This window comes from Varanus komodoensis, unplaced genomic scaffold, assembly GCF_004798865.1.
Source record: "Varanus komodoensis strain SLA01 unplaced genomic scaffold, ASM479886v1 scaffold13_3, whole genome shotgun sequence".
In the NCBI taxonomy this organism is placed as follows: Eukaryota; Metazoa; Chordata; class Lepidosauria; order Squamata; family Varanidae; genus Varanus; species Varanus komodoensis.
In genome coordinates this window covers 7,694,931-7,708,468 of record NW_025335409.1, presented here as the reverse complement: position 1 = coordinate 7,708,468, position 13,538 = coordinate 7,694,931, and the positions used below count along the sequence as shown (strand labels likewise).

Sequence of the window (13,538 nt, the reverse complement as noted above, 5' to 3'; positions counted from 1 at the left end):
ATCTAGGCGTGGCAGTGTTAGAACAAGCTAAGATATGAAACTATAGTTTGAAATTGGTCAAAGCTAGCTTATTCCAATCCTGGTAACTATAGTTAACTCTAGGGGTCATTTAATCTTCCCAGGTCTTGGCTGGAATGGGGAGGGAGCCGCTATCTGTCTTAAGGTTTTTTCTTCCCTGGAATACAGTGTGATATGATTTAGCATATTCATTCTTTGGTAATTTAATTCTCTGGTAAATAATCACTTACCAGGGCTGAGGTCAAAAGGATCATGGCAAAGAATTTGCCCTCTTCTACAAACACTGTGAAATGTAAACAAACAAACAGAAATGCATTTAGGCTACTTGCCTTGAGACCATCCTCATGAAGGCAAGAAAACACTGTCTTCCATAAGAACCTGGAAACCTGGATTCCCATAATATGAACAAAGGGATTTTATAAATGAACAGAGGGGTGGCTCCAGTCAAGGCTTTTATGGCCTCAGACATGGAATTTCTTTTGTGTTCCAGACACTGTTGTCTGCCATTTGTAAGATTTCCATATTTTCTATCTTTTCCATCCTTTTTCTTACCACAAAGTTAAGGAAGACTGATCAGCTGCACATTACCATTTAATTGGCAATACTAGGAGTCTGATGGGTTGTCACCCGGACAGCTAAGGAGGACTTTCCAAAAAATTAGGCAAATCAGTCAGAGATGTTTTCAGCTCCACTTGCATTTTTCATAAACACCTCCCTCCATTTCACACTCCTATAGCACAACCAACACCATTCAGGAACACTGGAGGTGGGGCTCTAGGAGTTGAGGGGACCGAACGGGACAGGAAAGTTTCTCCCTGCTGTTGGCCATGGACAAAATCTCTGGATCCAACCTGTTATGAGTAACTTGTGACCAGACTGCAGAAAGGCAGCCCCTGTGCTGCTCAGCAAATACATATGTTCATAGTTTTATTGTTTACATGCTCTCATACATTTACATATATATTATTTCATTACATTTATTGTTACATTTCTATATTTGCTCAATAGCCAAAGCTCTCTGAGCAGTAGAAAAAGATTTAAACATTCAAAATACAATCAAAAACATAATGAGAACTTAGAGATATTACAACAGTATGTATATTATATAGGTAAATAATAAACTAACTTGTGTACATCAAACAGCAACTATTTTGCACCCAAAATTATTAAAGTGCAAGACTATATACTTACCACATGTAATTACCCAACTGAATACTTTGACCTGATGTCAGCACCTGATTATCCATGTAACAATCACATACATCCTGCTCAACACATTCCCCTTTGCTATTTAAATATCGGTCCTTAGGGCAAATACATCCATCTACAGGGATATTTTCTACATCACAGCTCAAATCCCTCTCTGAAAGGGAACGGCAAGAGGTGTTGCAGGCTTTTGCATTATACTGGAAGACCATTCCTTCTTTACATACTTCCTCTATATGAGAGAGAGAGAGAGAGAGAGAGAGAGAGAGAGAGAGAGAGAGAGAGAGAGAGAGAGAGCATCTTATGTAATACTTCTAAAATATTGGTAACTAAGTTTGAACTGGGTTCCATAAGTGATCAGTTTGAATGTCTCTTCAGAAGTAGGCCCCATTGAGTTCAATGGGATTTTCTTTCAGGTTAGCATGTGACTGCACAGTGTTTAATCTGTATTTCCCCAGCAGCACCAGCAAATCTATCTCATGCATTCTCCTGAGTTGAATCAGTTAACATACAAGAAGTGGAAAGAACTGCTTTGGGCTCTACAGTTGTAACTACAATTGGATTGAGTGTCAGAAGCTAATTTATGTTGAGTTCGCTTGACCTGTGGCAACACTTCTAAATGCCAGTACAGGGTGAAAGAGTCATGTGGAATGGACTGCCTTATACAAGATTTAGCAGGTGGCCCATTTAGGCTATTATTCAGTCAGGGATAGCCTAGCTACAGTAGCTTATGCTTCTTACTGCATATCTGTGGAATGTTTGTAATATGGAACTGCCCTTGAAGACAGGCTGCTAGCTAAAGTTTGCACAAATGTGGAAGCCAGACTGATAGTGAGGACCAGAAGTTCTTAGCATATAACACAGGTTCTAGCCAACTTGCACTGGTTTCTCAGCCTTTCAAGAGGCTAGTTTTTACTTATAAAGCCTTACATAGCCTGGAAATGCAATGAGTATAAGGCTACCCAGTTGCCACAATCAACACCTGAAAGCCTCTTCTGAGTAACTCCTCCTAGGAATACCTGGAGAATGGCAGTAAGGAGGAGGGCCTTATTTGTGGCAGTTTCTGATTGTGGGATGCTCTCCCTGCTGAGGCCTGACTGGCACCAACATTGTTATTTTTTAGGCACTAGATTAAGACTTCACTGTGTTTCCAAGGATCTGATGGAATATAATAGGCATATAAGGTCAGATGCTTTACTAGGTCCTACTATTGGAAAGCCACTTGCTTTTGGCTGTTTTAATATTTTGTAATTGTTAAAGACATCGACTGGGTTCAGACAACAAAATAGGGGTTGAGTGTGGGATGTCGCTAAATCACGAGTTGTTGAACTGTGGGCTATCATGTTGTCTCAATCCAGCAGAGCTAACAAACACGGTGAACAACCCAAAGTTCACAACTAAACAACAAATCATGGGTTCTCCTTATGGATTGCTCATGGTTACAAAGCAGTGAGTGTGAGCTTAGGTGGACTCCAGGGGATGGTGGAGGCTAGGAGAGCCTGGAGAAATGTTGTCTATGGGGTCGCAATGGATTAGATGCAACTTCGCTATGGACTAGTATAGCATAGCATGGTTACCAAGCCATAGCTTGTGAGCACTGTTGGGTTAATAATCCACATTTCAACAATAGCCCCAGATTCAACAATAATGCTCACTCCACAGTCAAAAGTTGAGTGTCATTTATTGTCTTATCAAAGTCTAGTCATTACGTTTTAATTATGCTACATTTTGGGTCTTGATTTTTGCAAACTGCCCAGAGAGCTCTGGCCAATGCGCAGAATAGAAACGAAATGTATGGAATAGAATCTGGCCCTAGATCCTATAACTTTTTCAATCTGAATAAAACTCACTGGTTCAGTTACAAGAGTCCAAGCTTACACTGCTATTGCAGAAAGAAGCAATTTGCATGTTTCTATTGTGCCTTACACTTGATTACTTCCAAGCCCTCAGAACTAATTGAGCCTAGCTGAACTTGTTTGAACAGGTAGAAGCTGTTATTCATATGGCCTAGAATAAGGGGGTCGGCAACCTTTAATAGTCAAAGAGCCATTTGGACCCATTTCCCACACAAAAGAAAACACCAGGAGCTGCAAAACCCTTCTGACATCTAAAATGAAGATAACACTGCATATATCGTTTTTTACCTTAATGCTATATATATCTTCATTATGATTTAGCTGCAGCTCTTGTTCAGTCACTAAAAACTGTTATTTTTAATCTTACATTATAAACTAGTAGGACTCCTTTCATATATTTTGCATAGGAGAACAGCTTCCTGAAGAGTCAAAGTCAGTGCTAAAGGGCTGTATGCATTAAACAGCAAACCCCATAAGTTTGTCAGAAGTAAAAGCAAATGAATCTACCCAGTATCATTAATCATTTGGTTTTCTTCAGAAACTTTTCTTTTCTTCAATTCATCCATGGTTGGCCTAGGGGTGGGGGGGTCAGTAAATCGGTGCAGGTCCGCAGAACAGCGGCTGTGCTGGAGATATAGGTGTGTTTAGTGACTGATTAGCAGATAAACAGTCAAGTGATGTGAATTGTGACAGGTCCCAAGGGCAGCTTTTAACATTCAGATGAAGGAGATGACATTGGGACAAAGAGAATCTTTTCAGCAGTGTTTTGTGTAACATGAGAGCCTGCAGGAAGCTTGTTTAGCAGAGAAATGTAGCGATTTACTTAACTAGCTGATTTACTTAACTAGCTAGCACTGGGAGCTTCAAGCAGATCAGTGGCTGTGCCGGTGCGCGTTTTGAGTGGCGGAGCCACAGCAGAGTGGTTCAAGAACCACATGCGGCTCTGGAGCCACGGGTTGCCGACCGCTGGCCTAGTAGCTGGCAGTCACTTATATTGAATGGCCATGGTCCTTTCTCTCTAATAGGGCCAGAAAGTATGAGGTGGAATCATATCCAAGAAGTTGTACAGCCAGTGTCTTCAAGCCACCATTCCAAAGGTTCAAGTGATTTCCGTGAGACCTCTCTCATCTTACCACAAATTCCCTTTCTCCAGTCAGTTATGTATATTCCATGTTTAGCACATGCCTTGACATAGTTTCCCAGTGCAGTGCACAAGCAATCCTCGACGTTTTCACATACACAGGTTGATATCAGACATCTCTGCAAGATAGATAAAGCACAGTCCATTTCCTTTCTTGAAAGCTTTGTTTATTACTATTTTGTAACTTCAATTAGTATAGACTGAGCTAGTGCGGCTCACAAAATGCCTTGAAAAATAAGAGGCTATTCAGTAGACTAGAAAAGAAGTGAGCAGATCCTCTAGCAAAAAATTATAACACTTGATCTACATTTGGTGGTCACAAAGCCTATCTTGCACATGTCAGAGTGTAAATGTATTTATTTACTAAATTTATATACTGCCCAACTGACGGATGCTCTCAGGCTATTTTACCATAAATAATTTAACCCAGAAAACAGTAATAGTCAAGGCAACACATGCAACCATGAGCATAGGATAATATTAAAAATGAAAATTAAAGAGCCAGCAGTAAAAATAATAATAGGATCAACTGATTAGAAAGTAAATATCTACCAGAAGAGGTAATTTCTAAATGTATATAGTGATGATGACAGGTGTATCTCCCTGCAAAGGGCATTGTTCAGAAAGGGTAAGAGCACCCCCACTTTTAAATTGATGGGGCAATAATATCATGTCCAGTGAGTTTCACTCCACATGTTAAGCACCGCACTGGAGATTGGACTTAACTAACAAGGGAAAAGCACTCAATCTACTCTGCATCAACTAATCTGCAGGAATGCATAAATAGATTTTCTATTTTCATACCTCATAGTAAGACCTGTGGTCTACTGTGAAATGGCCAGAAGCAAACACTCCATTGGGATCAATGAGCAATCCACAGTTTTCTTTTGCAAATCTTTCTGTAATCAGTAATAAAATCACACCATAAATTAGTTTCTGAAGGAAACATGTGAATTATTAAATTTTTTAGAAACAGCAGGTATGGAACCATGTTGATGAGAACAGACAAATCAGATAAATTTTATTTCTCTCAAATTCCTAATTGTAAAATTTAAAATTTAGCTTCTTCCTGAGTTTGTGAAGTGTTTTAAAATGTTTATATATATATATATATATATATGCGCATGCATGCATGCATGCATGCATTGCTCCTAATATATGCATTGTGGGTCCATTTGCCTAATATACACATTTTAGCAAGTACTTGTAAGTATATAGTGAGTTCTGAAATGTTTTTCATTAATTTGCAGGTTCTTATGTGCATTTTCCTGTTACTATAAGCATTGCAAAATTGGGAAAAGTGCAGTTTGAAAGTACAGAATTAAGTAAGCAAACTGAATACATTTCTCCCCTTTAATTCCCCCTGAAGATGTCAGATTTATCGATTGCTAGCAAAACTTTGGATGATTAACTTGGCAAGGATGCCAGATTTGCTGTGTTTTAATATTAGCAACAATGAAATTATTATCCCAATCCCTGCTGGCCATACATTATATTGCTGCAATTTGGAATAACTAGGCATTGATTTTTCAGTAAAAGTTCTGTGAGTTCTGTTCACTTCTGACATGCAAAACAGATTCTTAAAATTCCTTAATTCTAAGTATAAGCCTTTTAAGCCCCATTCTGTTCGGTAAATCTTGAAATTCTGGTAAAAATGTAGACGTTTTCAACCTGAAGTCTGTCCATCCATGATTTATGTTGCTTGGACCAAAGTTGCTCATTTTGTGAATAAGTCAAAAACTTTATCACAAGAGGTAAGAGTGGTTTATTGTTAATGTTGCTCAATTTCATAAATGAATATTTTGTGGCTTAGTAAAGTGAATATTGTGTGGTTTAAGAAAAGTACAAGATCCCAAGAAGTACAACAAATCGACGAATAAGTTGCAACTGTTTCAGCATATATGTAATGGGCTGTTGTGATCCACCAGTATTTCAAAGGAGGCTAAATTATATGCAGGGGGAGGACATAAATCAGAGACATTTTGTTCCAGAAAGCCCTGTTCTGTTTCTGAAGTGAATTCTGGGACATTTCAAATGGCAAGCATAAAACATGTCTACTTTTTTAACCATATATTAACTTGAATATCTACACAGTTTTTTTTTTTTTTTTTACAGAGCAGATATATTCTTCCTTCAGGAGCTGGTTTTATTAGAGAAGTGCAATATTGACTACCACTTCAAAGAAAAGGAAGGTGACTGAAACAGGCTTCTACACAAATATAACACCAGAATATCCTGCTCTCTGCAACCCTATTTTTAAACGTGAAATACTAAGAAAGGGTTTTTATTGTTTATATTTCTCCCTTTTAAAAATAAAATAGTCTTGTAAAAGCCCAAAGATGTTTTATTTCTTATTTGAAAGTAGACCCAAATGTTTAAAAGGCATATTACCATATTGTATTTTTATTGAAGTGTGGGAAGGAAGGAAACCTTTGCTTTTCTACTTAGAACCAAGTCTGATTAAGTTCAATGTTACTCATTTTCAAGTAAACACGTTGATAAATCCGCAGCACAGTTCACAGTTCACAGTTGATTGCAACTGCGCAAATATTATTTCCTTCACCTCACAAGCCAGTTGCATGCTGTAGGGATTACCATAATTGGTTTGTCAAGTCAGCCAGAATGGATTGTTGCCATGGTTAGCTTCAGGACCCTACAGCAGCCCATGGGTTCTGCGTGGCTTGCAGACCATGGCAGGAAGTCACTCTGGCTGAGTTCACATGACACAACAATTCAGGCTGCCAAGAGTAGTTATACTAACCCCCTCCCTCTCCCCGCCGAATGTGAATGGGCCATGCAGGGGGGTTAACAACCATGCAAATCAGCCCAGTAAATCAAAGTGAGACAAAGGGTTCTTCCAGACAAGGATTTTCGTGTCCAATAATCACCCTGCCTGATTCATAAAATGTGGGGTCCAAGTATTTGCAGCCCACCCATGTTTTCCCCTTGCTTCTTCTATTGTTAAGTCTTATTAGACTCTGTCCACAATGCTTTTTGCTTGGTAACACTACCAACCCTGTACTTAGGACTCCAATATGTCACCTCTGACACCAATATGGCACCTTTCTTGGTGCCTGCCAGGCTTTCTGGCCCTTCCAATTTTTAATTTATTTCTTAAGATTTTTAAAGAAAAAAATGAGCAGGAAAGGAAAAAGGCTGCAAAGTGAAGTTCAGTGTCATCTTCATTTGGGTTCAAAAGAGTGGGTCTGTGTTTTGGAGCTCAGACTTTGGTTTAGGTTCTTGGGCAAATACTATTCTTTTACTCTTTATCAGTTTGCTTTCTTGTAATTGGCCATTCCCTCCATTGCAGTCATTTTGTGAATGAGTAGTCCCTCCCAAGGTAGCCATTTTGTGAGTGCACCTCCAATACTTACTCAAAATTCTAAATGTGTCCACTGGATGAAAAAAGTTGGGGAGCCCTGGTCTAGAAGGATCCTTGATACCATGTTTACCCTGTGATTCTGAATTTCTCTTTGGTTCTGAATCCTAGTTTTTCCATGGCTTCTGGTCCCCAGCTCCTAGCTCACCTCATTCTGTTAGCCATGATCCAGCCCTAATTTCTGGTGCAGAGGTAAGCATTTCTTAGAACTCAAGTCCAGAAGCAGTCTGAGCTTCAGTGATGAAGCATATGCTTCACAAGAAGGACCCAGGCACAATATCTGGCTTTTCCAGGTAGGGTATGCTGCCTGAAGCCCCAGAGAACTGTTGCCACTCAGTGGCAGCAATCCTGAACTAGATGCACCAGTGGTCTGACTCCATTTAATATGTCCCAAAAAATCCCATTAAAGAGGGACAGACAGACAACAACTATGATTGGGACAGCTAACAGCCTACCATCTGGAAGCACCCAAAATTTCAGGGAGGCCATCCAAGTCACAAAGCTCTCCCCTGTAACGCCTGGCTCAAAACCCCAGCTTGAGCAAATCAGGAACATGCTTTACCAATTCTTTCCCACAATAGTGCGGCACAACAGAACTATTCCTGTTGTTTGTGTTCAAGGTGTGATCACATGAGATGAAAGGAACAAGAGTTTCTTCTTTAAAAGCCCGAGGTGAACCCATACCTTTTGACCTAGAAGAGATGCTCCATAGTCTTAAAGGTGTGAAGTCAACTGAGTTTACGGGGAAATGCTTTTCATGTACACATTGTGTGGGTTGGGCCATCTAATGATAATTTCTAAAACTTAGGAAGAGGTGGCTTTCTTTAAAATTAAGCTAGTCTTTCCTATCAATTGTTGTCATTTGCCTTACTCATCACTAGATGCCACCACTGCTCCACAATTGCATTATTTGGGGTGTGGATTTTGGTACATGAATTATTGTAAGTAATAAATCCAGTCTGATGGCCCTTGTGGGTGGAAAAGCTTATAAATTTTTAATATACTCTGATATAAATCAAAAAAGAAAACAGAAATATTGTACAGGATTTGGGAATATGAAGCATTTGGAATTAATTATATTTATAATACAGTGCCATATCCCAAGTGCAAGAAAAATCAATATTTGCCTCTGAATAGAAATGGATGGATTTAAAATATATTTTTCCTCAAGAAACTAACTTCATTTTACTAATTCTTAACCTTGCATTATTACACAACCCATAACAGTGCTTCTTCAAAACTGAAAACCACATAAAATCTACATTAGCAGTTGTTCTACCCCCAACAATCAGCACAGCTAAGGTCTTTAAAAAAGATACTTAAAGAAAACAGTTAAATAACAGTTGACAGTTAATAACACTGTTTATTCTTTATATACTTCCAGAACAAGAAAATCAGTATAGGAGGCAGTTGAAATGTAAATTTGGCTGTTTAGTTAAGGTGCAGGACTTCACATATGTCTGATGTGGAGGTGCTATGTGTGGGTGGTAGGGCTTATTTATTTATGTCCTGCATCACCAACTGTATAATAGGGAAGGAGGATTCTTCTGCAGTAACATCTTCACAGGCTTTTCAATAGACACTAAACAACCCTCCCAAAAGTGGAGCTTCAATTTTGCTTAGCAGGCCTTATAATGCATGCATTCTTAACAACATGGGGTAATAACGTTTAAAATGAATGACAAAAATAGTTGGGGCTATTAATTTTCTACAGCAACTAATATACCACTTCTATGGCCAGCCTGTTATGCTGTCATAATATTCCAATATTTGGAACTTTTGAATAGACTGTTCATACGGTCAAAGTAACGATTTGTTCCCTCACAACAGTCATGGGTTGCATTTTGTTGTATGCAGGCCAGTTACCTCATACCTTGTCTGGGAGAGACCACAGTGCTTTGAAGGAAATGCCATCAGCTATCTCAGGTCCATGACAGGACATTTAAGCTAAGGTTGTTGACTAGGTATTACAGCTGATCCACGGGATCAGGTTGTATCTAATTACAACAGTTCTGGGAGAGAATATTCACATATATCTAAAGAAAGTAGATGCCCAGCTTGTTCTCCCTTGTCCTGGCACTCAGCTGAGTCTTGATAATCTCAAAGTAAAACTTTTCATTATATACAAATGAGTTGGTTGATACTTCTTGTTTTTCAGATCTCACTGTATTCTGAATATAAATACCAAGGATTTCTGAAAACTTCTTTAAAATGGGACAGGAACAATTTCCTTCTTGATACCACTTGCTTGACCTGAAGACAATTTCTCCTAGAAGATAGTTTGGGCTATCTACCTACCTATACACAAGCATTCTTTTTTATTATGATTTCACAAGACTGAGTCAGGTACTAATAGCAGAATTTCTAAAGCAACTTCCTTCAAAAATTGCAAACTAGCTGTTCTGCTTTAAAAATGCCTATATAGAAAAGAACCCACCTATTATTGTGAACAGGTAAAAACCACTTAGTACATAGTTCAATAACAAGCATTTTTAGGTAGACTAAACCATATCTCTAAAATTATTACCTTTTTCTATGCTGGTGCATGAAGGGTGCCTGGCTTTGGGGCATGTCATCATTTCCCAGGAACTTGCAAATGCCTCAGAGGTCACTTCCAGGATGTTCTGGCTGGATAGAAAATCATCCTCTGCTATGTTGTTGAATGAACCACAGAGCCCTGTAGGTTAGGTACATACAGGCATGTTTGCATAACTTCATACTTGCTATACAGAGTCATGGAGAACTGGGTCAGACTTCTATGGGGAATCAGGTACAACATCCTGTGAGTCTAAACTGTGCTTCAGTGTCTATTTCTCCTGAAAGAGATGGAGAAAGTGCTGCCCTCTGGAGGTTGCTGGCCTGCAGTCCTCTGAAGCCCTAGCCAGCACAGCCAGTGATGAAAGCTGCAATCCAACAACACTTGGAAGGCCAAACATTCCCCATTCCTCCTGTAGAGCTACAGGATACTCTGACCAAGGTGCTGACATTCTGAAATGATACAGGCCTTTCCAGGAGCTTCTCTCTCCAATTTCCTTGCCACTCTTGAACTGTGTTTATCTATATGCATCAAAAGCAGGCTGTCAGTCCATGATATTGCGAGGCATCAGCTTGTTGATTCCTCATCCCACGTAGAGCTTTGCATAGCTTGTAGCTCTGGGATACTCCTAAGCATGGTTGTAAGGGAAGGGGAATGGGGAATGGAAGCATCCCTTCAATTAGATAAAAAGCATGCACAACGGTTCTGCCTTGCTAGGTAATTGTGGCATGGTAAGTGTTGTACTCCTAGTCAAGAGACAAAATTCTGAATCCATGGAAAAATGCCATTTCCCCCAGCATTAGAAAAGCACTCATGCATGGGCAGAAAGTCTATTCCACATTTCTCCATAAGTGAGAGTGTGTGAGGGAGGGATGGGGTGAAGTGACTGAATAGGACATGCACTTTGAAATGCATATATAGTTAGTTAGTTACAGCATTTCTATAACTTTCCTTATCCAAACTGATTCCAGAGTAGTGAAGAGTATTCTAAAAACTATCTGTCAAAAAGAGAAGAGAATATAAAAACAATATGTCAAAAATTCTAAAACAAAAAAGCATTAAGACCAATGCTTAATGGTGCTCTTTCAAATTTCAGAAGCAAGGTGGAATCAACGGGTTGGCCCACTTTTTCCAAGTCTCTTAAAGCAACACAAAACAACTATCCTACAGATCTGAATGGATCTTGTTGCTATATGCCAGCAAGTCATCTCCAACCTAGATCAACTCTATGAATAAAAGCCCTCCAAAATGCCCTGTCCTTGACAGCCCTGCTTAGCTCTTCTAAATTCAAGGCCATAGCTTTCTTTACGGAGTCAATGCATCTCTTACTTGGTCTTCCTCTTTCTCATCTGCCTTCAATTATTCGTTCTCCAAAGAGCCTTGCCTTCTCATGACATGTCCTAAGTACAACAGTGTAGTTTTGTCATTTTTGCTTTGAGGGAAAGCTTTTGTACGTAGCTGTCTCTATTCACAAGTAAATTGTTGCATGAGGTACCAGTCATGGTCCTGCATCACACCAAGAGAACCTACGCGTAGCACTTTGTGTTAACTGGACTGTGGACAAGTGCAGACCAAAGCAGATAATGGCAGCTTGGAATTGATATGAACCTGCACTAATAACTAGCCCAGATTTTGCTATTAGCCTTTCCTGAGAAATATGGAAATGGAAGCCTCAGAAATACAAAGTTAGAACTTTGCTGCTGTGAGAGACAATCTAAATTCACAGAAACCTGTTCTCTTCCACTTACAACTCTACTTTGGCATTACTTATTTGAAAAATGGTATTTCCTATTGCACTTTGTGAGAGGCCAATGTTCAGCACCTGATTCCAGGTTCGCTCCTTAGCATTTCTAGGCAGAGCTGAAATCCTGTACCGCTGCTGCCAATCAGAGCTGACAATACTGGGCTATGGAGTCCCAAGGATCTGACACACTTATCTTATGATCCATACTTACAAATAACGGGACTACTCAGTTTCTTTTATGTTCAAGGACTGCTGCACTCATTATGCTATTTTAATTCAGAGCCTTCAGTCCCTGGTTATGTGTCAAACAAATTTGATCATGAGCGCTCCAGACTCTCCATCATAGCTACATCTCTGATCATGTTTAACCAGAATTAGCAGTAGTACCACAACAGCCCTATAAAGTGTGCCTTCCAAATCCTTTTTATTGTGAGGTACACATACATGCACCTCATAAGAAGAACAATGCTGTTAAGGCCTCAAGTAATTATTTCTGCCAGAATCTTACCTTGTGTATTAGTAAACTGCTTTGCCGGCAGTGAGGCATAAAACTGCATAACTGGGACATACTGGATCAGTAAATGTAGTCCATAGAATGTGCTTACTCCAATGTAGGATGAAGACTGTCTGAAGATGTTGATTGTATCTGAAGGAAGTCACATATGAGCAATATGATTAGATTTCCATTTGGATCTAAGTATCTATACTTGCTTTCTTGTGTACCACCAAAAAGTCTTATCTTACCTGAAGCATAATAATCGTTATGATGTATCTGGGCATTGAAGAAGCTGCCATTGCTATGGAATATGTATTTGTCTGCTGAAACAGGCTAATATGCACAATATTGTATTAATAAAAATCAATCCATGCAGCAATGATACATTAGCCTTGGCCAAGTAAAATGCAAAGGAAATTGCATAATTTGTAAGAAAGTCTCCTTATTAAAGCATGTTTAGGCCTTTTAAACAAGGAGTAGAGGACCCTTTATTTCTGTTGGAAGCCACATTTCCTCTGGAGTGATCTGCTAGGGGCCCTACCCAGGAGTGGGCAAAGCAAGAGGCAGAAACAGATGGCGCTATCCATTTCTGAGCACTTTCTCTTTCTACTGCCCCCCTTTCTTTCTGTTGCTGCCATCCCACTCCCCATCTCTGGGATCTTCTTTCTGTGCATTCTTTCCACCTTCCTCCCTACCCACACAGTGGACTTGTCCCTGAAGGAGAGACACAGCATTCTTTCCAGAGGTCCAAATTAATCAGCTGCTGAGGCAATTTTGGAATTAGGCTGAGGATCACCTGTGGCTCTAGTGCCACAGGTTCCCCATTCCTATTTAAAACAATTTATTGATTAAATGTATATACATCTGAATCTTACAAGACTGAGTTATGAGGGGTCTTCAAAAAGTTTCTGAACTTTTATATATTTTTTATATTTTTTGCTGATGGCATTAAAAAGTTGGTATGGCACTGGGAAAAATGCATTGCAAAGGAAGGTGACTTTGTAGAAAAGAGATGTAATTTGTTTTTGAAATTCTTAATAGAGTTTTTTAAAGTGTGGAAACTTTTTGAAGACCCCTTGTACAATTGCTTTCAAGGTATTGAAATAAGTGTAATAATAATTACAATTCAATAAACAAAAGCTTTTATACATTGTTAACAAGA

General features: G+C 39.3%; 1 protein-coding gene across 1 annotated transcript in view; it reads right to left on the bottom strand.

Annotated features, from left to right (window-relative positions):
- MUC19 (mucin 19, oligomeric) overlaps positions 1–13,538 on the bottom strand; it is a 56,812-nt gene that overhangs the window by 25,000 nt on the left and 18,274 nt on the right. Inside the window, exons 13-19 of the mRNA XM_044423264.1 lie at positions 12,625–12,709; positions 12,389–12,526; positions 10,128–10,277; positions 5,026–5,120; positions 4,214–4,340; positions 1,210–1,456; positions 249–301 (exon numbers count right to left, since the gene is read on the bottom strand). Coding sequence (XP_044279199.1) covers positions 249–301; positions 1,210–1,456; positions 4,214–4,340; positions 5,026–5,120; positions 10,128–10,277; positions 12,389–12,526; positions 12,625–12,709 — 895 coding nt within the window. The remainder of the gene's footprint in view (positions 1–248; positions 302–1,209; positions 1,457–4,213; positions 4,341–5,025; positions 5,121–10,127; positions 10,278–12,388; positions 12,527–12,624; positions 12,710–13,538) is intronic.